Source organism: Bufo bufo, chromosome 2 (genome assembly GCF_905171765.1).
Source record: "Bufo bufo chromosome 2, aBufBuf1.1, whole genome shotgun sequence".
NCBI lineage: Eukaryota > Metazoa > Chordata > Amphibia > Anura > Bufonidae > Bufo > Bufo bufo.
Genome location: NC_053390.1, coordinates 72055740 through 72080429, shown reverse-complemented (window position 1 = coordinate 72080429; position 24690 = coordinate 72055740). Strand labels below are relative to the sequence as shown.

At 42.7% G+C, this 24690-nt stretch overlaps 1 protein-coding gene across 3 annotated transcripts in view; it reads right to left on the bottom strand.

Annotated features, from left to right (window-relative positions):
* The window catches only part of UNC13B (unc-13 homolog B), a 369265-nt gene that overhangs the window by 194304 nt on the left and 150271 nt on the right, over positions 1 to 24690 (bottom strand). For 2 of the 3 annotated variants that reach the window (XM_040421203.1, XM_040421202.1), the window contains exons 10-11: positions 11796 to 12101; positions 9133 to 9223 (exon numbers count right to left, since the gene is read on the bottom strand). In XM_040421203.1, coding sequence (XP_040277137.1) covers positions 9133 to 9223; positions 11796 to 12101 — 397 coding nt within the window. Of the gene's footprint in view, positions 1 to 9132; positions 9224 to 11795; positions 12102 to 24090; positions 24217 to 24690 lie in introns of all 3 variants that reach the window. The other variant, XM_040421204.1, reaches the window with a different exon arrangement.

The following is a 24690-nucleotide window of genomic DNA, read 5'->3' as shown; positions in this document are numbered from 1 at the left end:
CTGATTTGCCACAGACTATATCGCTCAGGATGCAATACGTTCTTATGTAAGGCCCCAAGAAAAAAGTGTGAATGCAGCTTTGGAGGTGGCTGGGGCATAAAGCACTATGTAAGGTTAGGATCGGTATAAGACGGTGAATTTACATGTTAACCCTTTAGAAACAGTCCCGCCTCAATAGAAAAAGGAGGACTTTCGTGGGACAACATACTGAGATGGTTCTGTACTGTTCTACATTTCTGCCATCCGATCGGAGGGGTGCACCCCGCCATCTAGGTGCGTCCAAGAAGGGATTACAATGAAATCCTACATCGAAGTTTAATCTCCAATAACAGGAGTCCTAACCCAGCACGACCCTCATCCACCTGAAGCGCAGGTGACCTGTGAAGCCTGGATTTGTCCAATGAGGACAACATGGAGGATTAGGAGCGGGGCTCAATTTTATAGTTTGTGAGATTAGGACTGGATTAAACACGTTAGAACATGGTACGAGGCTGTGGCTGCAGCTTCTGAAAATGCAATAAATTTTACAGACTATTATTCCCAGACAAGTCTGATGAGAATGGGCACAACCCGGGGCACAGCGGAGCACTGCCTCACCACGCAGCATTCAGGACGGGGCTACAGTCTATGGAAGTGGGCTGCATAAGTGCCAGAATTGTGTCTATATAGTTGCCGTGTTTCAATAAGTGTTTTCATTCAATTTCTCACCATTTTCAAGATATCTGCTTGCCATCATGGAATGGACACATTCTCACATAAAACCAGGCCTGTCTCTACTGCTCTCCTGGCTTAAGCTTGAGCTTAGATTTAATGAGGACCTGTCTGTTCCCCTCAGTAAATATTCACTGGAGAATCTTCACTTCCAGTTCTGTATTGTGTCATTACTCTGTTGTCTTGGAAATGTATAGATTGGCAGCTGGGCATTACCAGTCTCCTGGCCAAAAGGACAAGTCCTTACACAGTGCCATGGTCCAAACATAGGGACACAGCCTACTGACAACGAGAAAGGTAATGCCAATCTGTTTAGTCGTACATTTCCTTGAGGAACAACAGAGGAATGGCACAATATAGGTCTGATAGAGAATCTGGGAAATGGTCCCATAGTACGATCCTTGTCCTCTTCCGATATAAGCTAGTTATCCCATACTAGGCATCTGGAAATGACTTGCTGTTACTGTACCAAATGACCAGTATGGCTCCGGTGTTCATCCTTTAATCCCTATGCAGGGATCTGGACTTTGCTGTGGAGGAGCCACCAGACCACTACCTTTTGAGATAGTCCCCACGGGGGTCAGAGACACAGGTGCAGAGCATCACTGGATCAGGATATATGCATAGTCTGGAGACGGGCCAAGATCAGGGCAGACAGCGTACAAGCGCATCCATGAGACAAGTCAGAGGTCAGTTCAGGCGGGCAAACCGAGAAACAGGCTAAGGTCAGGTAAGGCAGCTAGAAGTCAGAGTCGGTGGTCAGGCTGGAGTACAAACACAAGCACCAGAGCAGTAGCATCACTGGATTCACCATCCACCTGGAGAAGACGTGACCCGGACTGAGCTGGACTCAAAGCCGATAAGAAAAATCTTGTAATGCAAAAAAATGGAGGGCGGCTCACCCCTTGCCACTATGGTAAGGTCCTCTATTCGTTTGATACACCCAAATCAAAAAATAGTGGTAAATAGTGATTATGAACAGGCACTAAAATACAGAAATGTATTAATAATAACAGTTGATTCAAAATACAAGATACAGAAACTGGAACACAAAAATTATAAAAAATATAGTATAGTGATAGTGTATATTTTTATACATTATATCAAACAAGAACAGCTATATGCAATCTCGTTCGATAATATAATGTACCAATTGTATTTAACTGCAAGGTATTTGCAGTATTGCGGATTATCAATAATGTGGAAATATGACGCATTGTAAGTATCATGTCTAAAAACGCATATTAATATAGTCACTTGCTTTATAGTACTTGCTTGCTTTGTGGTAATGTCCTCTTTCTTAGAGGGATCACTTATAGTATCATTTATGTCAATTAAATATGCCTTATTGTTTGTACAAATCAACCTTGTAAGTCATAGTCTTTCTTTTCACATCAATCGGTAAACGCAATGGTTAGTAGTGCGTATAGTGTCCACGGAAAATAGTGCGCACTACACCGAGGGGAAGGACACCAGTTGAGAAGTAAATAGTATCCCACAATTAAGAGGTAACGAGGAGTCCTCTAGTTTGCTGAGTAAGTTAACATGTGTTCAGCTGTACATACACTGCATCTCTTCTTTTGTTATTTTTAAGAAAAATCTTATCCAGCACTGCTGAATGTCCAGAAAAAGAAGGAACTTTATTGTACATATTAATAAAAAAACACTGATGCGTTTCGGGCTACACAAAGCTTACTGACATTCACAATATTATATAAGAAAATCAAGGTATGAACAACCAATCAGATCAAAGAATCAAGAAGAATTTGCACAAATAATTAGAAAACCCATGTGACGATCTTATAGGCGAGGAGGAAGCACACGAGCATTTGATTCCGAATAATGTGTTTGTCTAATACATTAAACATTGGAAAGCCACTTCTTTAATGAAGCGCGCCGATGAGATGTTCCTTCATTAATGAGCTGAACGTGCTTTCCTTTTATTATGTAATGTTGTGTTTCCAGTGTTTAATGGACGTGCTGTGGTGGACAAGATCTTTCTTAGCAAGCTGGAGTACAGTATACGGGTAGTCAGACAGGGACTAATCCTTTGCTTATTGCTAGATACTAGAAAACCTAATGCTCAGGCACGCTCCCACTGAGGAGGGTGCCTGAAATATCAAGGGACGCCCAGACAAGCCTGGAGAAGGATTTGGATGTGAGCACTGGCTGGGAGTGTTAATGCGCCCCATATAGAGCAAGACTGGAAGTCTTTGAAGTAAATGCGCAGGCCGCACCCTGCGGAGGATGCCCGCGGCCAGAACCAGCTCTGTGGAAGGAATAGGAACAAGGACGGGTAGCAAGACTGTAAGTAGCGCAGTGCCCGCCAGTCTCTATAGAAGGACTGTGTGTACATATGGCACAGCTATCTCCTGGCATTTAGAAACGAGCAATGTTGCTTTGTTTCGGGCCCCCCTTTGTGTCACAGATCACTCCAGTGACGGTTGGCGACTGCAGATATGAAATATGAATAATAATCACAGCAGCAAATCCATTATGGAAACGACAAGACATCGTCTCTCCCCGCGCTGAAGACAGGATGACTGGCGGCTGATAAGGATCCTGTGGAATGTTAATGAGCGCCTGGCATTTTCTCACTGCCCCTCTTGTAGGCACTGACAAAGCCGATACGTGACTCATACGGTGGACGATGACGTTTGCGTGACTGAGGGTTCATAGCGGACAAGGGGCTGAATGAGAGTGCAGCTCCTGTGGGCGCTTATTACATTTCTCATTTACCATCACTATCACTACATGCATGGAAACTGGTGCTGCCCTAAATATGCCAGGGCCGATGAGCAGACTGAGGAGTGACGGTTCAATCTGCAGAAGCCAGTGATTGGCAGATATCAATATCACACACAGAGTCCTGGGGGCAAGTCCAGAAAAGCTTCACAAGAAACATGGCAAGACGAGCGGACCCCCGCCCCGCCATGTGCCAAATAATCCAGAAATCGCTGTACCCTGGGGGCACAAGAACACCCTGCAGGAATGAAACCTTCATTCTGCTCAGTGTCTGCAGCAGAGGACAACTACTCCTAATAAACTGCGGTTACCAGGCCACCAATATAAAACTCCATCAATCACATGCAGCCCTGTTTTCACTTCTTAAATACTCAGTGCTGCTGGTGAATCCCATTCTTTCCACATTAGAGGAATGTCATCCAAAGGACTGAGCATGTGTATTCATGAAGGTCTGGACGAACAGCTGTACGGCCAGCTTTAGGCTCAAACCTCCGTATGTCTCGGCATGAAATTCTACATACAAATCATAAGGGCACTACAAACGCTCAGCCACACGCCTCTCCTGAAATACTCTGTCCTGCTGGAGAGTCTGTCCCTGCCTCTGTGTAAGTACGCATCTCAGGCTGTATCTTCTCCCTTCTCCATTCCCCCTTGTCACAGTACTTTTATTTTTCTTAGAAATATTCATAAAGGAGGATGAATCCTAAAAGATAATATCATTTTCAATATCTTATTTTATTATACAGTCTGACAACCTTCAGCTGCTGCGGGGATCTCATGACAACACTTCCTGCCTTGATTCATCTTCGGTTCAGTCTTGTGACAGGGACGTGGTTTGGATTCAAATCACAATCTATGTGCAGCGACCCAGAGGGATGGCGAGAATGAGAGGAATGGTAGTGGCTCTGAAAGTGGTGGCAATCGTCCCTGTGGCACACCTTGGGCTGTGCACAGTGAATGGAGGCCACGCCCTTTCTTCCCTTGGGGCACTCCCTGACTTTCTGGATCTCCTAACCGGTGTTAGGTTGGGTGGGTGCCCTTGATGTTAGACGGCCGGTGAGGTGCAAGGCAGGGGTACAGATGCAGTGGCCGGCAAAACGTGGAGACAATGACCAGGCCAAGTGCAGTTGCAATAAAGCCTCTCTTTACTGAATAGATAATGGGAGTAGTAGTTCATACAGCAGCAAAAAGCACAGCTCAGGAGTATGTTACAGAGTAGGTGTATAGGCAGCAGCAATAATGGTAGCAGTAATCCTCCCTGAGTCGCACACTGTCCAGTCTTCCCAAATAACCACAGGCATGCAATTCTGTTCTCATTAACTCTTTCTGCAATTCTCCTCTGTGCACCAGAAACTCAAATCAGCGCAGACTTGAGCTATAACGTACGCCAGTTTCTGTGTAAGTGCTAAGCTCCACTTCTGAAAAGTAGCGAGAACCTCTAAAAGTCGCAGATTATGGTGCAAATATGGAGTGTGCCATAATTTGCTACTTATTTTTTCTCAACTGTGGCGTAAAAACTTTGATAAATTCCTCGCCACCATAGTGCGTAAAGAGGAAAATGCCTCTACATTAAATCGCAACATTTCACTTTTTGCAAACAGTTAACTTTCAGCAATGATCGTGGGGTTCGCTGCATCTCCCTCCACTGTCTGCATGCGCATTGACCACGCCAAAATCTGCACTAAACCTCGCCACAGTCTGCATCTCATGCACATGAATGTGGTTTCTGCAACCTCATTCATATGCAGCAGAAAACATACAGGTGGGCAAAAAAAATCTACTGTAGAAATAAGTAGCACGCGTCTACTTCTGCAGACCTAAGGGTGAGCCCCAACCAATGGTAACAGTGCTACTCCTCCTGCAGATCAGTGGCTGAGACCCAGCACACATTCGAAGCAGAAATCCAAGGGTTAGCCTCCACAGAAATGCACGGCGATTCTATGACCAGACCATAAATGTTAAAATTCATGTGCCGTGTGATCAGGAAGAGTTATCACAGGGACGGCACAAAGGCACAATTGATAGAAGTAGGACGTTAAACCTATTTTTCTGTGTTTTTTATGGAAATTACAACTCATCGGTCTCCTTTAAGAAAGGTTAATAAAAGGCAATAGGAAATGTATTTGAAACCCTGTGTGGTCCCATGTGTAGTAAGGCTGTGGACTGCATGGTCCCTGATGCCAGGCACAGATTGTATGTTCACTTATTGAACTGGCTCTACAAAAATCACATTAATGAGGCCATTTCCTCGCTCGCCCGCAGCCCTGAGACGCTGGAGAACAATACGATTGGCCTTGTCGGCTGTGAGCGCAGAGATTTATTAGACGCGGGAGGAGAGCTTGTTACTGCACGACATCCAGCCTTCATGAACCTGCTCATGTTCTGGACCGACGGGGGGCCCGTCATGAGCTGAGACCGCCATATATATCATAGTGACGCGATCAGTACACAGGGGGCTCTCAGGAGTTGCTGCATTGTCCATGTTAGGCAAGTTCCACACATGCTATGAGCCAACCATGGGTTTACAGACCTGAACTCGCAGCATTGTGGGGGAGTGCAAGTCAGTAAACGGATGCTCACGTCCATTATATAGAGAACACGTGTTGGTTCAGTAGGTTTCACCTAGGACCATGAATGGAAAACAGATACTTTGTTACAATACACAATTCCCTACTTTACGGTCATGTGTCAATTCCCAGAATTTTATTCATGAACCAGGAAGCTCAGGATGAACAGAACTCTAGGTTTCATCCGCATTTCAGATAATACTATATTGCAAATAAATGTAATGAAAAAATAAAATAAAAACAAATTACTTGTTACAGTGACCCACAGATTACCATTAAAAACAATGGAATGATGATCGGATGCGGGCCTTACATACAGTCGTGTGCATGAGCCCTAAAACTGCACAATTGTGGCTGCGATCCATTCTCTATTCTCAATCGACAGCACGTGTGGGCATGCTGAGAGTTGTAGTAACAGCTGGAGAGACGCAGATTGCAGACTACTAATTGACAGCACAAAAGAAAATGAAACATAATACTATGGTCATATAATAAATCCTCCAATCACCAGGTCCTGCATAGCTCATGGCTGCCCCTTTCTCACCGTACGTCACACATGGCCCAGAGACGGGAGCACAGGACGCAGCAATCATCATGTAACACGCATTTAAGGGGGGAGTGCCTCCTCATCCCGGCGACTATTATTCTCATTATTACTCGCAGGATGACAAGCGCACACTGATCACAAATCATTATTTTACATTTCCAGCGAGTAAATCAGCTTTGGAGGATTTAGAAAGTCATGAGCAACCTCCCGGCTGCCTGATGCCATGAAACTGCGGGCAACACACGCACGGGTTAACCCTGTAAGGGCCAGGAAAAAAAAATACTTTTGCCAGGCAAGGTCTTAAAGGGACAAGACCGTCCAGAAAGTGCTTAAAGGGGCAGTCCCCTGTGACTAGTAGATTTGGGGAGAAGGGGATGTGAGGATCTCACTACATTTGGCTGTTATTGCCAGTAGATGTAACGCTGGAGGGAAAGATCATAGGAGGATCATAGGGTGCCTATTTAAAGGGGTCCTCCCATCTTAGACATTTATGGCATATCCACAAGTTATCTTATAACTGGGACCTGCACCTACCTCCCGCACGGATTTCAGAACATAGAAGTGAAGGAGAAAGTAGCCCCTCTCTTCACAGTGACCACGTCAGAAGGGGGGGGGATCTAACCTCTGGGACCTGCACCTACCTCGGTGGATCCCTTTCTGTAGGTCAGGGCAGGTCACAGAGGTGGGACCCAGGTCTACAGTATTAGACTTGTGGATACGTCATAAATGTCTAAGGTGGGAACACGCTTCTTCATGTACTACAGAAGACCCCAGTGGTCCTACGCTGTGCTGCTCTGCTAATACAGGGGACGAGCAGGAGAAAAATATCATCATTAAGACATTTCCAATTAAAAGTGAAATATCAGCCCCGATTTCCACCCTATAAGGTAAGGGATGCTCCAGTAAGTAATTAACTATTGTACTGGTGCAGAGCCAAGGCTATCAGTCGGGATATCCGAGAAGGTTCTCATTCTTCCAGCTTCGAGGTCATGGTACATCAGTAGTAATAAGTCAGATCAATTAGAATTTCTAATTGAGAAAAAAAAAAAAAGTCCAGTTGGTCAGACTTATTGCTAACAAGAGGACCAGGCCCGTCCATGAAAAATACAGATGGCCATGACATGTCATACTGCCATCCGCCTGTAGTGGTCGCTGTATTATCAGGTCACAATAAGCATGATTACCTCGCTGCTGGAAAACAATGCAATTCCTGGAGAAGTCTTACAGCGTTCGAGCCGGATGTGATGAGCACCTGAAAGAATTACTACTTACAGAAGCGTCGATTTGGGCCTGCTTTATAGATATTGTGCATGTAATCCCATAATGTCTGCATAAAATTACCTGCAGGGCTGTGGGAAAGTTTAAAGTGTATATTCACCTATCATTTTCTGTATTTATAATCATCATCATTTGGCAATTAATTTATCTGTAGAAAAATTGAGCCACATCAGGTTATTGATCTTGGACCCATTCCAAGTTACATCACAGTCACTGTGCACATACATTACATTACTTCTCCTGTATTGATCCTGAATTACATCCTGTATTATACTCCAGAGCTGCAGTCATAATTCTGCGAGTTGTTAAAAGAGAGGATCAAAAAGTTTGTTGACAGACATCCCTTACTGACATAAAGACAATTCCTATAATGCAACTCCCCAGAGAAAGATCTGTGCAGACCCCTGAATAAACAGGAACATTTAGGAGATTTCAGCTGTGAAGCCTGAAAAATAGTGAGTGCAATGAGTATAATACTGCAGTGCTAAACTCATACAGGATCTGTACAGGATAGGAAATGTAATCTGCATACATTGTCACTCCACTTGAAGAATAGCGAGTGCAGCTCTGGAGTATAATAAAGGATGTAACTCAGGATCAGTACAAGATAAGTAATGTATGTACACAGAGACTCCACCAACAGAATAGTGAGTGCAGCTCTGGAGTATAATACAGGATGTAACTCAGGATTAGTACAGGATAAGTAATGTATGTACACAGAGACTCCACCAGCAGAATAGTGAGTGCAGCTCTGGAGTATAATACAGGATGTAACTCAGGATTAGTACAGGAGAAGTAATGTATGTACACAGAGACTCCACCAGCAGAATAGTGAGTGCAGCTCTGGAGTATAATACAGGATGTAACTCAGGATTAGTACAGGATATGTAATGTATGTACACAGAGACTCCACCAGCAGAATAGTGAGTGCTGCTATGGAGAATAAATATAGAATGTAATTCAGGATAAGTAACTTATGTACTGTACAAACTGAGTGAACTTTCTAAGTAGATTATAGATATGTGAAAACTGGTAAATATACCCTTTACAGTCACTGCAGGGTCAGCGGGCGGCACAGACACCGCACAACACCTGCTGACGGCTGCTGCAGGGAATGTAAAGTTCTCCTCGGCCCTGCAGGTTTATGACTAGATTGCCACTGTTTGCAAAGGGATTAACCCTGGTGTGTGCAGGAGATTACCGCCATGTATGTGACGGGAGATTTTACAATCAGAGTCCGGATCTCGGGACAAACATAAAACAATAAGAGCGCTGTGTTCCTACCTCGGTTATCTGTAACCGCACTTTATTAATAGCTCGGAGCCAGCGCGCTTTGGCGGGGGAGAAAGGAGGAGGACCGACATCTTCATGGTAGCTGTAGGGGGAAGAAAGTGAAAATATAAGAAAGCTGTAAGAAAGGTGAAGACTACAAATATCAACTGTAGTATGACACGCTCCCCTTGTGTATGGGATATCTGGCTAATGATAATGCTGGGACTAGTAGTATATCAGCAAGAGTTGTTAAAGGGGTCACCCGGCCAAATTTATTTTTAAAGAAAAAATAAATAAAATAAATGCTACCATATTGATCCCTACTGCTCCCGTTCCAGTACTTATTAATGCCCAGCTGGTCTCCGCTTTCTGGTCCTTCTTGACATGCAATAAATGACCATGCAAGCTGCAGCAATGACCCCCCTCAGCCAGTAATTGTCTATATTCGTAGGCTGGAAACAAGTACTGATCGAGTCCTGCTCACAGCTGAAGGTTTCTCACAATGTATCAGATTTAACCCCAGCAGCACAAATCTCTCTCCTGTTCAGAACTACCAGCCTATGGAACCCACCCGTACTGTTGTACGCCAGCAGGCCCATCAGCTGTGTGAGCAGGACTTGGTCAGGAGCACTTTACAGCCTCCAAATATAATAAAATCAATGTTTATACCTTCTGACAGCAAGCAGAGGTCTTGAAAATAACAGGGAACTGAAACAAGGAATATAAGAGGAGCTTAGGAAGCTGGTTTGCGGGCTCATGGGAGAGGGCCCTGGCGGATGCTGGCTCATGGGAGAGGGCCCTGGTGGGTGCGGGCTCATGGGAGAGGGCCTTGGCGGGTGCGGGCTCATGGGAGAGGGCCCTGACGGATGCAGGCTCATGGAAGAGGGCCCTGGCGGATGCGGGCTCATGGGAGAGGGCCCTGGCGGATGCGGGCTCATGGGAGAGGGCCCTGGCGGATGCGGGCTCATGGGAGTAGGCTCTGGAAGACGCGGGCTCATGGGAGAGGGCCCTGGCGGATGCGGGCTCATGGGAGAGGGCCCTGGCGGATGCGGGCTCATGGGAGAGGGCCCTGGCGGATGCGGGCTCATGGGAGAGGGCCCTGGCGGATGCGGGCTCATGGGAGAGGGCCCTGGCGGATGCGGGCTCATGGGAGAGGGCCCTGGGGGATGCGGGCTCATTGGAGTAGGTCCTGGAAGACACAGGCTCATGGGAGAGGGCCCTGGCGGATGAGGAGCACAGCGTTTTATGTTCCTCTGCATAAAGAGAATGTTTTGTTAGAGAGAAGAAAGGAAACCTTTACTTGAAATAGCCAAACCAGCTAAATGTTTAATACAGATAAATTCTTCCCGGCTTCATAGACCAAGACGTCTGGGCGTGGAACTTTATCTAATCCATAGATTTCAGTCACGCCGAACGGCCTGTCCACCCACTATGTGTGGGAAAGTGCAGCTGTACACGGCCCCCTGCTGCAAAAGGATATGTACTAAAAGTGCCTAGCAGGACGGAAGATAAATTATGGCTGAGGACTAAAATGCGTTAATCAGAATCGGCAACTGTCTCAGGTTACAGAATTAAAACATCCATCTAGAGGCGCAAGGCATCGGGACAGAAGCCTCATCTCGGGTGCGAGAAGACGACACATGACTGCAAATACTGTAACAAATTTGCTTTAATACGCTTGCATTATGGGCTGTGTGCGGCTCGGAGCCGGGATAAGGAATGGATGTGCTGTACTTCTCCGCCACATCCTTTATTAGATTAGACGCAAGGAACAATCTTGGAGCGAAAGCTTTCATCTTGCTCTGCAATTGTACTGAGACGGAGTGTGTTTACTACAGATGCTGCGTGAATACTGATGCCTTCACGTAACGCTGCCCCTAAACTCCTGCAATCGTCTCCTCCGAGCCACAACGTAGCCGATGCCGCACTAGAGACCTCTCGGGCATCCGTCCACACAGTACTGGAAGGCGTATGGCCAGTGTTCTGTGGCACCCATTGACTTGCCCGCACATAAAATAACTCCAAGCACAGTGCAGCAGTGTATCTAAGCCTCTTGAGTGATACAGCTTGTTGAGCGGGTGTATCCCAGCTGAACATGTGTGATACTATCGCCATATCTAAGCCTCTTAGGTTAGATACTGCTTAAAGAGATTATGTCCGAGTCTACTGTGTGTGATATCGTCTTGTGTCTTATCTGAACCACTCTCTGGTGAGCCAGTGTATCTAAACGTCTTACGTGGTTATGAAGCCTATCTATGCCTCTTCTCAGGTGGGATACTGAATGTTGGGCTGGTGTGTCTAAGCCCCTCATGGGTCATACTGTGATGCCGAGTCACTTTATCTGACATGTTAACATACCCCAAGCTTCTCGTCTGAGATACCATGCTGTAGTGTTAGCGATTTATGTGTAGGCTTATCTAATAAGTAGGTGTATCTAAGCCTATTATGTGTGATACGGTCTTAAACTGGTGTATTGTACACCCTTGATGTGGAATACTGAGCTACTGAGCCAATGTATCTAGGTATCTGCTCTCACATGAGATACTCTCTGTTGGGCTCATGTATCCAAGGCTCTCATGTGTGATACCAGGTCATAAAACCGTACAGCGATCCAGAATCAGGATTAGCGATCGAGAATTAGGGTCACCAAGTAATAAGCAGATGACAATACCAACCTCTCCTGCTTCTCCAGCTGAACATCTTTGGTTCGTTCTAGCTCTTGAGGTGATTTGGCGGCCACTTCTACAGGCTGTGCCTCGCCTCCCTGAGGTTCTCCTGTTCTCTTGGGCTCAAGGCCATTGTACCACTCTTGGTCACTCTTCCTCTGGTTAGCAGAACCAACGAAGCAGAAATTTGGATCATGGCGCTCCTCTTCCATGTCCAGAGACTGTAGACTCTCATGATAATGGTCAGAATCGCTCAGCTGGGAGCTTCCTTGGCTGACATTACCAGATGAGCCGTAGCGACTGCTCCCAGCAGGACTGTGAAGGAAGGAGGAATCGGAGAACAATTATTTCTGAGAGTCTGACCCTTGAACGACATGCTACCAAAACACAGGTGAAGGTAAAACAGCAGAACACCATAAAGAAGCGTGGATCATCAATTACGTGAATTTTAGACATGGCTTCACCTTTGAGCGCAATACAAGTTAGACCAGTTTTCAAAAAAATAAATAAAATTTTTTCTTCAGATGCTCTATGTAATCTGTATAGTACATGGTCAGATCCAGAGCTGCATTCACAATTCTGCATTCCTCCAGTGATCTCTCAGTGTTGCCCTCTGCAGGCTGAAGTGTCTGTACAAGGCATGCAGCGCCTGTTCTAGTGCATTGTGGAAGAGCAGGAACTGTACAGCAGTCAGCTCTAGAACATGCTCCTCAACGATGCAAATGTACTGCACTGATTTATGATAATAAATGAAAGTGTATATTAGAATAAAAACATGCATCTCCCACAACGCAACCTAGCAGGCTGCATGATGGGGCCTCAGGCAACTTCTGAGACGTGTAATGGAAGACAAAAAGGCACATTAGCCTGGCAGACATGTTGTGTGTGACAACTTAAATGATGATAATGGAAAATCTAAGTCCTGCATTTCCAGTGAGACACAGAATAATGGATCCTGTCTGTTGTCATCCATGACGGTATGTTATCTGACATGGATGTAATTAACATGACACACAAGTCTCAGCACATGTGCTGATGTTTATATGAATGGAAGAATGGCTGAATTATCCTGTGCCATTATAGTGTAATAATATTGCTAAAGTCGGATTATATACTTCATGCAGCCATCTAGCAGAAGAGGCGGGGGTGTCCAATGCAGATATATCCACGACTAAACTTTAAAAGACTTCTTCAGAGTGGCTGGACCTGTGCTTGGGATCATACTTACCTGGTCCCCGCCACTGGATTCCAGCTGCATAGCTCCATGGCCTCCACAGGTCTCTAGGAATCAACATCTTGTTGACACCCATGCGGTACGTCACTAGGTCATATGCTGCACAGGCGCCCATTGATTGGCTGCAGCGGTCACGTGACACTCATCAACAGAATGTCAATTCCCAGAGACCTGGGACCTGCTGAGGCGGGCGTGGAACAATGCATCCGGAATCCAGCAGCAAAGACCAGGTAAGGATAAACCCCACCGCGGGTCCAGCCACTCTAAAGAGGTCTGTTGAAAAAGAAAAGTTTGGTCGTGGATAACCCCTTTAAATGGTTAAAAATGTCCAGTGAAGCCATCTCTCTGAAAGGCAGACTGGTAAAAACTGGGGTCATTTTAGTGCCACTGATTGACTGGCAGACCATCCAACCATCATAACCACCTATATCTCACTATTTTTGAAGAGCATTTGCTATGTTTATCCAAGAAAGATTGTCCAGGATTTTACTATTCATTTCTCATCCTCAGGAAATCTGATCAACAGGCGTCTGACACCCCCTCCCCAGCCATTTAGCTGTTTCGGAGTAGCTCTAGTGCCGAGACTACCTAGCTCCGTCCACTGTGTAGTGGACGGAGAAGGTTATTCCACTGATGTTAAGGGGAGCAGCTCTACGGTAACTAGTTCCGACCACTACACAATGGACACAGCTGTGTAGGGAAAGCTGGGTGTCAGACCTCAACCAATCAGATATTGTTGGCCTATCTTGAGGCTGTAAATTGTAAAATCCTGGACAACCCCTTTAAACTATGACACCAAGCATATCATATAGTAAAGGTGGTTATATACGATAGAGAGTGGTCAACAATGACTCCCGGCTAAGAATGCATGGTCCATGTGTTCACAACAGGGAGGAGAGGTGAATAAACGGTTGCTCTGGCGAGTTCGGTTCCCATGTTACATACATGGGACAAAACTTGCATTTGGAGGACTTTTAATTTTAGATTCTCCAGGAGATAAAAGAGGAGATAGCCCGGCTTTGTAGAACACAGGGTCATGCCCATATGAGCTACTCTAATTTATGAGGGCTAGTAAAGACTGGAATCTATTGAGTGTTCTGCTTATTTTACCATCCACCATTTACAGAACGGTGTTTAAAATGGTTTGACAGTTCAGACGAAGTTTCACAGTCTACAAGTATGAAAAGCATAATACTAAAGAGGGCACCAAGAAAACAAGGTTTCACTGCAAACTGTTGTGTTTAATAGTGATTTACTCAGATGCCACACTTTGGGCCAAACATAGTGCTTCAAAGAGGTAAGGCAGTACTTCCAAAATGGGACCACTGTACATCAGTGATCTTGAACCTGTGTTTTTCCAACTGTTGCAAAACAGTAACTCATAGCATGTCCAGATACCTACAGGCTCCCCCGGCAGACAGGGTGCTACAGTTTTGCACCAGCTGAAGATCAACAGGTTGGATGCCACTTGACTACAAGACTCTATAAACAGGGGGATTTTTGCCTGTTGAAGGAATGGGTTGTATGAAAATAATTACATTCAACAAAGCTATGATCGACTGAGCAGTCAATACAATTTACAAGACATTTTCAACTCCAGGAGGTTTTAAACAGTGACAACCATTTTCCGAATACACTCCTCACAAAAGATCTAGGTATATTTGCAAAATGAGCTAAAACATCGAAGCTTCAATAAGCAGACGTCACTAAAATACAAGGAAAGACTCCTAGGCAGAGACACTTCCATTGTAGAACAGAAGAGATTTTTTAAGGTCTTAAGTAATGAGCTTAAACATTATCCTCTTACATTGGTCATCAGGAGTGTCCCTAGGCTAGGACCTTGACCACCCATGATTTTCCCCCACTAAGGTTCTTTATGGAGAAAATGATCAGTGGTCAGGTAGACTGGGTGTTTGCGGTAGAAACAACAAGTGAAAAGTGGGGCTGACATTTGTGTTGCTAGAGGAGACTGTAGGGTAGGATTGTCATATTCACGACTTAAGCATACAAACTCATATCTAAAACTATAATGCTTGAAGAGTCAATAGCAGGGGAGTTTACTACATTAAAACAAGTAACACAGCACTAATTCTAAGGCGCATTATAAATGGTTGCATGATATACACCATTTATTATGCCCATATAACTGGCCTTGGTTCCCTTCTATTGAGTTGTGTTGCTGCTCCGTGGGTAAAAGGGACAGTGCAGACTCTAGGGCTGGATGTGGGATCATTGGTCTTTGGCTCAGACTGATCTTGATCATCCAAAGAACTTGCAGACATTATTGCGAGACTTCCTAATCTAATATCCAAACAAGGAGAGGGACTTGGACTTAGGTCAATTGCATGGACTTTGGTTTGAGGCTCATCTGAACTATGTGCTAGAATGCTAGATGATTCAGATTGGAGAGAACATAAGTCCAAAGTGTCTTTGGCTTTTAATAAGCTTTGCCCAGAAATTACTGCATCTTCATCTACTTTTGAGGTTTCATTAGAATACACAGTACTTTTCTCATTTATAGAAAGGTCGTCTGCACTGGTTTTCAGGAGCACAGGCAATCTAGAGAAGTCAACTTCAGAAGGACCTTTCTCCAAATCCACCTTCCAAGCCAATGCCCATTCCTTTTTCCCAAATACAGGGGACTGGCTATTGTAATGACCATTTGCATTTTGTACTTCAGTTGTTTCAATTAAAAGGGTCTTTGTTGAAGTTGGAAAAGAAGCAGGAAAAGTCTTACTAGTCATATCTTGAATAGCTATAGCAGAGTCTTGAGTATCTAGATTTAATTCAGAAGGGCAAATCAACATATTCTCGATCTTATTGTTAAGAAAGCCCTCATCGGATGACTTAATGATGTTTAAGGATGACTCAATTGGGGAAGTCTTTTCCACTTTACTGGGTCCTCGCTCTAAATGATCCACTTTAAACTCCCCGTCCTTCAAGTTTATTGTGTCTTTAGTTTGAATGAAATCGCCACTAAGAAAATCTGTGGACACCATACAAGTTTCCATTGTCAAGAAAGGTTCTTGCCCCATCTTGGTGCCTTCATTCACAGGTGTATTAGATATATGAACTTGCCCTTTGTCAAAACCACTTTGTTTTATTAAATTGTTTGCTTGAACAGGTGATTTGAATTGACTGCTACTTTCTTTTGTGGGCACCATTGTTTTAGGTGGTTTATTGGTCGTTTCACTAGATTTAAAAATACCAAAGAAGTCATTGGAAAATGTACTTGACTGAGGAGAAGAGGAGAATCCAAATAACGAGCTTTTCTTGGGTGCTGAAGATGATGAGGACTGAGGGGTAAAGTAGAAGTTGGATGTATTTTTCTGGGGCTCACTGGAGGTTGTAGAAAACACACTGATTTTCGACATGAAGCTAGAGAAGATTTCAACGGAAGAATCAATCACAGATCTTTCCTGCTCAGTCTCCTTAGATATATTGGTGGAGGATGGATGATCTGAAGGTTTACAAACAGGTGCATCTTCTTTTGCTGGCTGTGAAGGACCTAGGTTATTCTGTACAAATCCATATTCCTTTGTAGCTTGTTCATCCTTCTGCAAATTGAAGTCACTGGAACTAGTCCTAACTTCATGCGTATAATCTTGGGATTTTAAAGGGGTTTCCTTATCGGACCCAGAGCTGCTTGGCGTTCCAATAAAAAAGGATTCTTTCTCACTAAGCACAGAGCTTGAGTTATCTGTAAATTTGGTTACAGGAGCAAATGGTTCATCATTCGTTTTAACAGTAGGACACATTTCTGAATCTGGGGCAATACATTCCACAGAAGGTTCTGTTATTTCATTTACTGTGCTTTCGGCATGCTCACCACCATTTACTTGACTAACATCTTCAGAAATGTAGTCAACCTGTTCACTTGCTAAACTATAAGCATACTCACTTGGCTCCACCAGACCACTACCTTCATATCCACACTCCTCTTGCTCTGGACCACCATTCTGGAACCCATGGACCTGAAAAGTTGTATCCATTTCATAATCTTCTGGAAATAAATCATTGTCTGGTTCCCAAGATTCAAGGTCTGGTTTGGTGGTAGAAATATATGGCTCATCTGGTGGAGGACTTTCATCAACCACACAAGGTCCCATCAGTGGACTATCTCCACGAACTGATGGTTCATAAACTGGAGTGCCTTTACTCGCACAAGGCTTATCTAGTTCATCTGCATTTTCACTATAGCCCTTGTTCAAGAAGGAATGAGAATCTGAAATTGGCTTTTGTACTGGCTTCACACCACCATCTTCTCTGGTGCCTTTTGACACACCAACATCAGGGGCCTTTGTCCCTTCAAACAAAGAAAAGCCAAAAAGGCTAGAAAAGGTATTGGTACTGGGTGGTGGTCTCTCACTGACACTGGGTTTACTCGAAGAAAAAAAAGTAGGCATCTTAAATAGACTCTGTTCTGACTCTTTAGCTTGAGTTTTTGGTACCTCCACAGGGGTGGAATCGGACTTGCCTGATTTACTGAAAAAATTAAAAATACTACTCGCTGTCTGCGAAAGACTGTCCCCTATTTGTGCACTGGTTTGCTGCTCTGGTTTAAGGTCTTGAAGACCCCTTTCGCCAGACATTTTTGCAGGCTGTTCATTACTCCCAAATTCTAGTTTAACAGATTGTTGAGGGGTAGCAGGTAGTAAACGTTTGTGAGAGACAGTAGCAGCGGAGTCCGTTTCTGGACATTTTTTACTTACTGGCGTACTTAAAGACAGACTATTACCTACACTATGTGTAGATTGTAGGGTGGTTCTTAGGCTAGTATCTTGAATAGTCTCTTGTTTCTTTAGTAATTTACTCCTAGGTGTTTGAACAATATCAGCTTTATCATCCCTATTTAACTCTACTGACTTCTTTTCAGATGGGCTTTTCTCATTTAATGTAGGCATGATGTCACTGGGCTGCTTAGAAGATACAGACTCTGTTTTAAACAGATCGCTCAGAGATCCAAATACAGATGAAATGCCAGTTTCCTTCTTTTCAGTAAAATCTTCTGAAGTTTTATTAATTTTTATATTTTCTTCCACAGGCGCTGATGGAGGTGGGCCTGATGTCACGGAATCAATCTGGGTTCTAAAAAAGTTCAAGAAGCCAGAAGTAGCGTTTTTATCAGTATTGGTTTTGTCCGAGCTGCCATCACTGATTTTGAAGATTTGCAGAGCACTCTTAAACATATTTTTTTCGTGCTCATTATCTGTGTGTTCTGGAACCTGCTGGCTCGACTTGCTGATACTTCCCTCAGCCAGAAAAGTCAGTCTTGGAGTAAACATGTCAGTATTTCCATGTTCTTTGGTCAGATTTCGAGAAAAATCACATGTGCTTGTATTTTGATCTTCCGGAATTCCTTGTACTGAATGTTTTTTCATTTTGTTGGGCATTTTTGTATTATCCATAAAGTCATCACACTTGGGTTTCACATATCTCTGGCTGGTAGTATCATCAAGTGGCATAGGTTTTACTCTGTTTACATTAAGGTCACTGACTGCCTCTGACTGCTCATCACTAGTAGAAGGGGAAAGATTTAAGTTTTCACTTTTATTCAACAGGCCACCAAGAGAGGAGATTAAGGAGGAAACAGGACTGAATAAACTCTTTTTAACACCACTTTTTTCAGTAGACTGGGATTCAATTTTTGACAGAGGTTCACCATTGGCAGTTGGGATAAATGCAAATTTGGAGGTTTCAGTCAGTTTTCGATCATAAAACTGTTTGGTGCTATGCTTTGCCAAATCAACAACTTCTACTTTAGAGTGCCACTGGGGACATTTAGTTAAGTCAAGTGAATAATTATCTGATAATATGTTTTCATTGTCCGGTCTAAGGTCTACTTTTAGTTTTTTAAGTTTACATGTTGAGAAATCTAGAGGCTGGTCTCGTTCACAGTACACCGATTCTTCAAACATATGAGAAAAGGTCTCCAAATTCATTAAGTGGTCATTTCTATTTAATGCAAAGTTAAGGGTGTTGTTTACGGCATGGTTATCCATGTGTTCATCGACAACAAACCAAGGAAGCTCTCCATTGTTTATCGGTACCTTGAATCCACACAAGATAACTGTCTCATCTGACAGAGTATAATCAGTTTCTAAATAATCTTCATAGTCAAGGCACAGTTCTGAGTCCGGAGTGCAGACATAGACATACTCCCCAGTAGGGTCAGTTAAGAGGGAGTACACATAAATACCATCACTGTACATATAATATCCACAGTCTCCATCTTCAGATTGCCACCATAAGCCAAACTCTAATAAAGCTAACCATTCTAAATATTCATCATTATCAGGAGAATACAATGAGTTTTCATTCTGAATTAAGGAGTCATAATCAATCAAGCTCCAAAGTGGATGGTCATATTGGGCAGAAAAACTCAAATCTAAGGGAATTCCTTCATATAAACTATAGACCTCAGTTTTTATTGAGGCAAGGTCAATGTTCTGGTTATACGACTCATTGTTCAGATCTAAATCTTTTGTGTATATGTATCCCTCTTCTAACTGTGAAAAGGATACCCAATCCATGCTAGCATTGCCATCCTTCTTGCACAGGTTCATGACTGTACCACTTAAATCAGTTACTGCTAGCATATTACTAGATAGATTGTTTTGCTTGACATGACCAGACTCTCTTGCCTCCATGTCATCATCCCATCCTGTAACCTCATAGTCCCACTCGTAACTAGAATGGCTTCTTCTATCTTCAAAGCCCTCTAACATGGTTGACCGACCTAAACTAATCTCAACGGGATAGAAGCCACTTTCAAAATCATCCATCCAGGACAAACCAGAGTCTTCAATTTCTGAATCAAACTGGACCGAAACATCCCTTGAGTAGCTTTCAATAGGACCTAGACCTCTTTCTTTAAAACCTTCTTTAAGAGGTTTTTGTTGTTCATCTAAGCAAGAAACTTTATCTAAAGGTTTTAAAACCATTTGACTTTCTTTCTGCACAGGCAGAAGATTTTTGAGTTTGCTAAACATACCTAAATCCTCACTTTGTATCAGACCATCAGAAATCTCATTCACATTACTCTTTTTAGGTTCTTTTTCTGCATTCAGTAAAACATTAGTGGAGCTTTGCTTGCTGCTTGGTAAATTATCATTTGATGCAAACCTAAATAACCCTGAAAATAAACCTGTTGCTTTTTTATCTTCAAAGGTTTTGCTCTCCTTGACAAGCTTTTCTTCAGTTCTAGTTTCATTGGATGAAAAAGTAAACAGTCTGGAGATAAATCCTTTGGGGGACTCATTTTCTAGATTATGATTAGGCTCAGGTACACTGCCATTAGAACAATTGTGGCTGATATTAAAAGATAGGACTTGTTCTAATCTTTTTTGCTCTTGAAGACTCCCTACATTTTGAGTGGGTGGGTGCTCTACAAGCTTACATTTTGTCTTCAGTGTCTCATCACATATTCTTGAACAATCCATTTTAGGTTGATGACTTTTTAGTTCAACTCTGTCAAAAGATGCAAACTGACCTGGTTCTGCTTCTTTCTTAAAATTTTCTTTACACAGCAGCTTTGACTCAATTCTGCTTTTTTCCCTTTCTTTGTCTGTAGAGGATACATTGTCACCAGATGAAAACACAGGTAAAGAGAAGACCTCCCTTTTTTTGTTAGTTTCCTTCTTGTGTGTCAAACTGAGAGAGCTGAAAAAGGGGATTTTAATTTTGCCCATTCCAAAAGAATCACTGTCCCGAATATCAGTTTCAGATTTAAAGCCTCGTGAACTTTCCAAGTTGCTTGCATTGTTTTCCATATTGTTAGAAGACTGGGTGAAAATTTGGCTGAAAGACTTTTTCAAAGGGTGTAAAAATTCTTTATTAGATGTGGAGAAGTCACCAATTTTGCCTGGTTTTGGGTCAGCGCTATGGGTAACTTTCATAGATAAGTCTTCAGAGTTACATGTGGATTTTTGCATGGTACAGTCAAATTTGTCATGTGTTAATGTATTGTGCAGTTCTTCTGGATGGAATCGGTTTACAGTAACCTCATTTACATCCTGATTCAGTTCAACCACACTTGGTTTGGTAATTCCCTTGGATAAGGCATCTCCATTTACTTTTGATTGTTGAGAGACTGAATGATGAATTCCAACCATTACGTGATCTGCTGCACATTCGGGTTCTAAGACCTTAGAAGAGTTTCTAGAATTATACAAATTAACAGTATTGCTCAGTTGAGGGTTGTTAGCAAGTTTACTACTTAACACAGAGGAACTGGCAGTTACTTCAGGTGGTTGGTTGGTGCCCTCTTGGATTTTGCTGGGTTCCTTATGGGGACCAGTACCAGGAGAAATACCTGATTTCTGGCCACTCGCAGAACTTATTTTGTCATCATTTTTTTCATTTGTAAAATTAACTCCAAAGTTAAACTTATTGCTAAAGATTTTTGATATCCCCCCGGTAATGGGATGCTCTGGTTTCTCAGGAGCTGAAGAAACCATTTTCTCCACGGATGCTGTAACTAGTTTGGCCCCTGAGCCAACCTTCTGTGTAAATGAGGTAAACAAAGAGTTGACTGTTGTTTTTATTCCAGATAAATCTGGAGTAGGCTCTGACTTGTCATCGCCACTTATGTTTGGTTTGTCTACACTGTTTGGCAAATAGTCAATTTTATTACTGCCTAGGTTATCAGCAGAAGTGGGTTTGATTGCTATACTGCCACTGGTCAACTTGCTAACTGGTAAAGTATGGAACTTGTTGATTTCTTCTTCCTTTTCAGCCAGATATTCTGAAACAGACTCAACTAGACATTGTAACTCATCCATTGTATCCACATATTCTTCAGTTGGCTCCTCAACTGGAGACAACTTAAAATTGGGGTAGCTATATTTACTAGATGGTCCCCTAGAAGAGTTTTTGTAAGGGAGAGGTTTTAAATTACCAAGTGGGTTTGAACTTAGAGGACCTAATGCTACATTACTAGAATAAAAGAGACTGGGACCAGCCCAAGACTGGGAAATCAATGCTAGCTCTTCCAAATCGTCATCTGAAACTGGTGAACATGGTTGACCCTCAGAAGCACTACTGTCATACTCCTCCAGAGTATCCAGTGAGGAACTGTGACCAAGAATGGCTGGCTCCTGCTCAACAAGTTCTTGACAGAATTTTAAGTGTACGACATCTTTATCTGGCTTGGACGTGTCATGGTCTCGTCGCCCACTTTTTACCAGCAAACCATTTTTATAAGGTCGCAAAATCGGATAGAAAGAAATTACAGTTTCGTTATTGGAGTCAAATGGTGCGTCAGACCATAATATATCTTTTTTAGATTGAACAATCATTTCTGAACAGAAGCCATTACCCTCTCTTTCCCTGCTTTTTGTTCGAGAATTTCTTTTCAGTTTTCGTCTATCAATAGTATTATATTCCTCTGGGTATTGCGTAAAACCAGATTTCTGAATAAGGTCTTGACCAGACGTGAGTTTTTCTACTCTTGCAGTCATTTCAACATTCAGGTTTTTCTTTGAAAGCTTTGCGTCCTGCCAGTTCTTCTGACTTTCTTTTAGAAAATCTTCTATATGCCGCTTGCCTAATTGTTCATACTCGTCTTCCCAATCTTTTTCCATAGAACCTGTCTCTACGGGAATGTTCCTAACTTTATCTTTAACTACAGAGGGAGTTCTACAATGTGTATAGAGATCAAAGGAGAAGAATGGGAGGACAAAGGAACAAGGAGGAAGTAGACAAAATAAAAACAAAACAATGAAAGATATAAAAATGTTGTCCAACAGTTGTGTCAACTGTTCAAATAACAAACATACAGTGCATGTAACATTAAAAATTCATACCATTTATCATATTTTACATTTTGCTTAACTAGATTTTTTTGTTTTACAATAAGAGTCATAAACATGAACACTGAACTTGAACATTGCAGAAGTCATGGCCTGAAAAATGATCGTCTGTTCTAGAGAAACTAACGTACAATCAAAAACCTAAAAAAAAAATCCATACAAAAGTCTAGATTTGGATATTGTACATCCATTAAAATTAATATAGAATTAAAGGGTTTGTCCAGGATTAGAAAAATGAGGCTGCTTTTATTCAGAAATAGCTCCACGCTTGTCCATGGTATTGCACTTCGACCTCACTGAAGTGAACGAGGGGTAAGGTGCAACACCACACAAAACCTGTGAACAGCAGTGGCGCTATTTTTTTTTTTTTTTTTAGAAGAGAGCAGGCATGTTTTTCTAATCCTCAACAACTCTTTTTTTAAAGTGAATGTGCCATCAGAATATTACATTTTTAAATTAACTTTTTATGTTCGACATATTATTTAAGAATTTTCAAAGATGTTATTTTTAATTCTTCAAGTCGCCAATTCATATTTTAAAAACATATTTAAATCCTGCAGTTTTCATACTGTCCACTAAGACTAATCATATGCTGACACTTCCTGATCTGTGGAGATTATGTCTCATCATCATCAGGCAGGATTACAACAAAAGATAACACCTCTGTATAGATAACACACAATCCACCATTTACACATTTACAATAGTTGATGCTCACAGCTTATCTACTCTCCCACCCGGCACAATGACCGCTGCAGAGGTCACAGAGCAAGCCTGGAAAACTTTCCCATAGAAATCAATGAACATCTCCAGTCTATTGTGTCTATGGTCAACATCTCCAAATGCTGTTAACAGCAGCTTAGGCAAGATGACTGCCGCCATAATCAAATATAGAAATTATAATAAAACAGATTTACAATCAGAAAACTAAAAACGTTAGAAAAAAATGGACGTTTTATTATCTGGTTTAATTAGAAAAAAAAAAAAACATGGCTGATACATTCCCTTTAAAGTGATTTCACTACTGTATTCCAAAGTAATTACATCCTCAAAGCTGTTGAAAAACTGCTAACATTTTATCTTCTGTGCGACTGAGAAAAATGAAGCCTCCAATGTTACAAATTGGAAAAAATGCACAGACACGGCCAACTACGCACCAGTTGCATTACACACTGAAGACATGCAACTACCATGACACTTTACACAGCCACAGGACAAGCCAAAGACACTGCATGGGGCAGAGAGGAGGATGACCTACCTATCGGACAGATCTAGAGAATGCCTGCTTTCTAAGGAACAATGGCGGCTCGTCAGCTGACTAGATTCTGATGCAGACTCTAGATCGTGACGTCCATTTGCACTGGAATCTATGCTATCATATCGCCTTGAAAAGGAGAGAAAAGGGAGAGTAGGAAACCGGTAGAGAAAGAGTCACAATATGATGAGGGTCGTAATCAGCACTGCAAAGATACAGACATGAGAAACATCCACGTCCCTAAAGACAAGAGGCAATGAAACAACGCATTAATAAAAGACACATTGCTGATCTGGAGATAAACGGAAAAAAATTACAAGTTTATAACAGTTGTGTTCCTTTTTTTAATTTTTTTTAAAGCGTACTGTCTTAAAGAAGTTGTCCCATCTCCGCCATGAAAAAGCACAGTAAGCGCTGGCCAGGGGAGGCAACGTTACGAAAAAGGCCGAGCACCTGGCAAACTGATTTCCTAACTCCCACAGCAGTGAATGGGAGTTATGAAAACAGTGGAGTGCAGTCCGCTCGGAAGTTTCCATAAGTATGGCCACACCGCTTACTCTGGTTCTTTTCATATCGGCCATCGCTGAGATGAGACAACCTCTT